The sequence below is a fragment of the Nanorana parkeri genome, unplaced genomic scaffold (assembly GCF_000935625.1).
Source record: "Nanorana parkeri isolate BGI_ZX_2015 unplaced genomic scaffold, ASM93562v1 scaffold1592, whole genome shotgun sequence".
NCBI classification, from domain to species: domain Eukaryota; kingdom Metazoa; phylum Chordata; class Amphibia; order Anura; family Dicroglossidae; genus Nanorana; species Nanorana parkeri.
This window is the reverse complement of record NW_017307860.1, coordinates 25,825-27,607: the sequence shown is the minus strand read 5'-3', so window position 1 is coordinate 27,607 and position 1,783 is coordinate 25,825. Positions and strand designations below refer to the sequence as shown.

At 51.9% G+C, this 1,783-nt stretch overlaps 1 protein-coding gene across 1 annotated transcript in view; it reads left to right on the top strand.

Moving 5' to 3' along the window:
- The window catches only part of CCDC186 (coiled-coil domain containing 186), a 38,090-nt gene that overhangs the window by 23,648 nt on the left and 12,659 nt on the right, over positions 1–1,783 (top strand). The window contains exon 13 of the mRNA XM_018570756.1: positions 942–1,152. Within this exon, the coding sequence (XP_018426258.1) occupies positions 942–1,152 (211 nt within the window). The remainder of the gene's footprint in view (positions 1–941; positions 1,153–1,783) is intronic.

Sequence of the window (1,783 nt, the reverse complement as noted above, 5' to 3'; positions counted from 1 at the left end):
CATGTAAATCCCGCTGGATTCACCGCCGGCGTTCACTTTCCTCCCACGCAGCTCAGAATTCTGTGTTATTACATTTCTTCTGTCCTCCCGTCATGGCGGAGCTCACAATGAGCGGCCGCTTCTACGCCGTGAAAAGGAGAATATTATCAATTACAGCTTTATGGGGGGAAATGACTTCCGTTTTATAGTTTGTATTCATCTCCCCGTGTGGTCTGCTTTCCGAGGGAGACCACCTACTTCAGGAGAGTCATAGAGGAAGGAGCAGAGTCCTCCAGCAGAGCAGAGTATATCAGGAGAGGAGAGTTATAGAGGAAGGAGCAGAGTCCTCCAGCAGAGCAGAGTATTCCAGGAGAGGAGAGTTATAGAGGAAGGAGCAGAGTCCTCCAGCAGAGCAGAGTATATCAGGAGAGGAGAGTCTCATAGAGGAAGGAGCAGAGTCCTCCAGCAGAGGAAGGAGCAGAGTCCTCCAGCAGAGCAGAGTATCTCATGAGAGGAGAGTTATAGAGGAAGGAGCAGAGTCCTCCAGCAGAGTATTCCAGGAGAGGAGAGTTATAGAGGAAGGAGCAGAGTCCTCCAGCAGAGCAGAGTCCTCCAGCAGAGCAGAGCATCTCAGGAGAGGAGAGTTATAGAGGAAGGAGCAGAGTCCTCCAGCAGAGCAGAGTATATCAGGAGAGGAGAGTTATAGAGGAAGGAGCAGAGTCCTCCGGCAGAGCAGAGTATTTCAGGAGAGGAGAGTTATAGAGGAAGGAGCAGATTCCTCCAGCAGAGCAGAGTATATCAGGAGAGGAGAGTTATAGAGGAAGGAGCAGAGTCCTCCAGCAGAGTATCTCAGGAGAGGTTGTCATGGGTCTGGATTTGTGAAGTTTCATGTCCTGTCTCTCTTGTCTTCTATTTCCTGTCTCTGTGACATCACTTCATGTTTTTTCCTTCTTGGCACACAGGGTCTCTGAACGCTCGAAGCAGCAACGAGGATCGATCCCCCGAGAACACCGGCACCGCCATGGTCGTGGACAGCTTCCCGGAGGTGGACAAGGCCGTCCTCATTGAGCGGATCATCCGCCTGCAGAAGGCGCACGCCCGGAAAAACGAAAAGATAGAGTTCATGGAGGACCACATAAAGCAACTGGTGGAGGAGATTAGGAAAAAAACAAAGTACGTATGACGCCGATCCCCCCGGATGTCACCCGGCGGGTTTCTGTCTCTGCTTCTAACATCTCTGACGCTTGTGCCGCCACTAATCCACAGCAATGTCTCTTCTCACTAATCTCATGTCCTCCGCTCAGCCGCCCCTCCCCCGATGTACTAAAAATGGCAAATATCGGTGATGATTCTTCTCCGGTCCTCTCTGATCTTCTCCTAATAGCAATTTATCATTCGATCTTCTGGAATTATGATTTTATGACCCTGCGGGGGCCCCCCAGCTCTTCCCCACCAGTTGCCTCCGGGTCTTCTCCATTCTCTGTTCCATCTCATTGTTTTCTGTTCCATCGATTAACAACAATGTATCGTTTCTGCTTTGCTGGATGACGAGTCCACACCGGCCTTCCTCAGCCTGGGTCCCCCTAGAGGTTCGGTGGGTTCCGTGATCAGGGAGCAGGGGCCGAGTCATCTCCAACCCACAATGATGACCAATGGAAGGGGGCATTTCTCCACTCACCACCAGGCCAGGGGGCATTTCTCCACTGACCACAGTACGAGGGGGCATTTCTCCACTGACCACAGTACGAGGGGGCATTTCTCCACTGACCACAGTACGAGGGGGCATTTCTCCACTGACCACAGT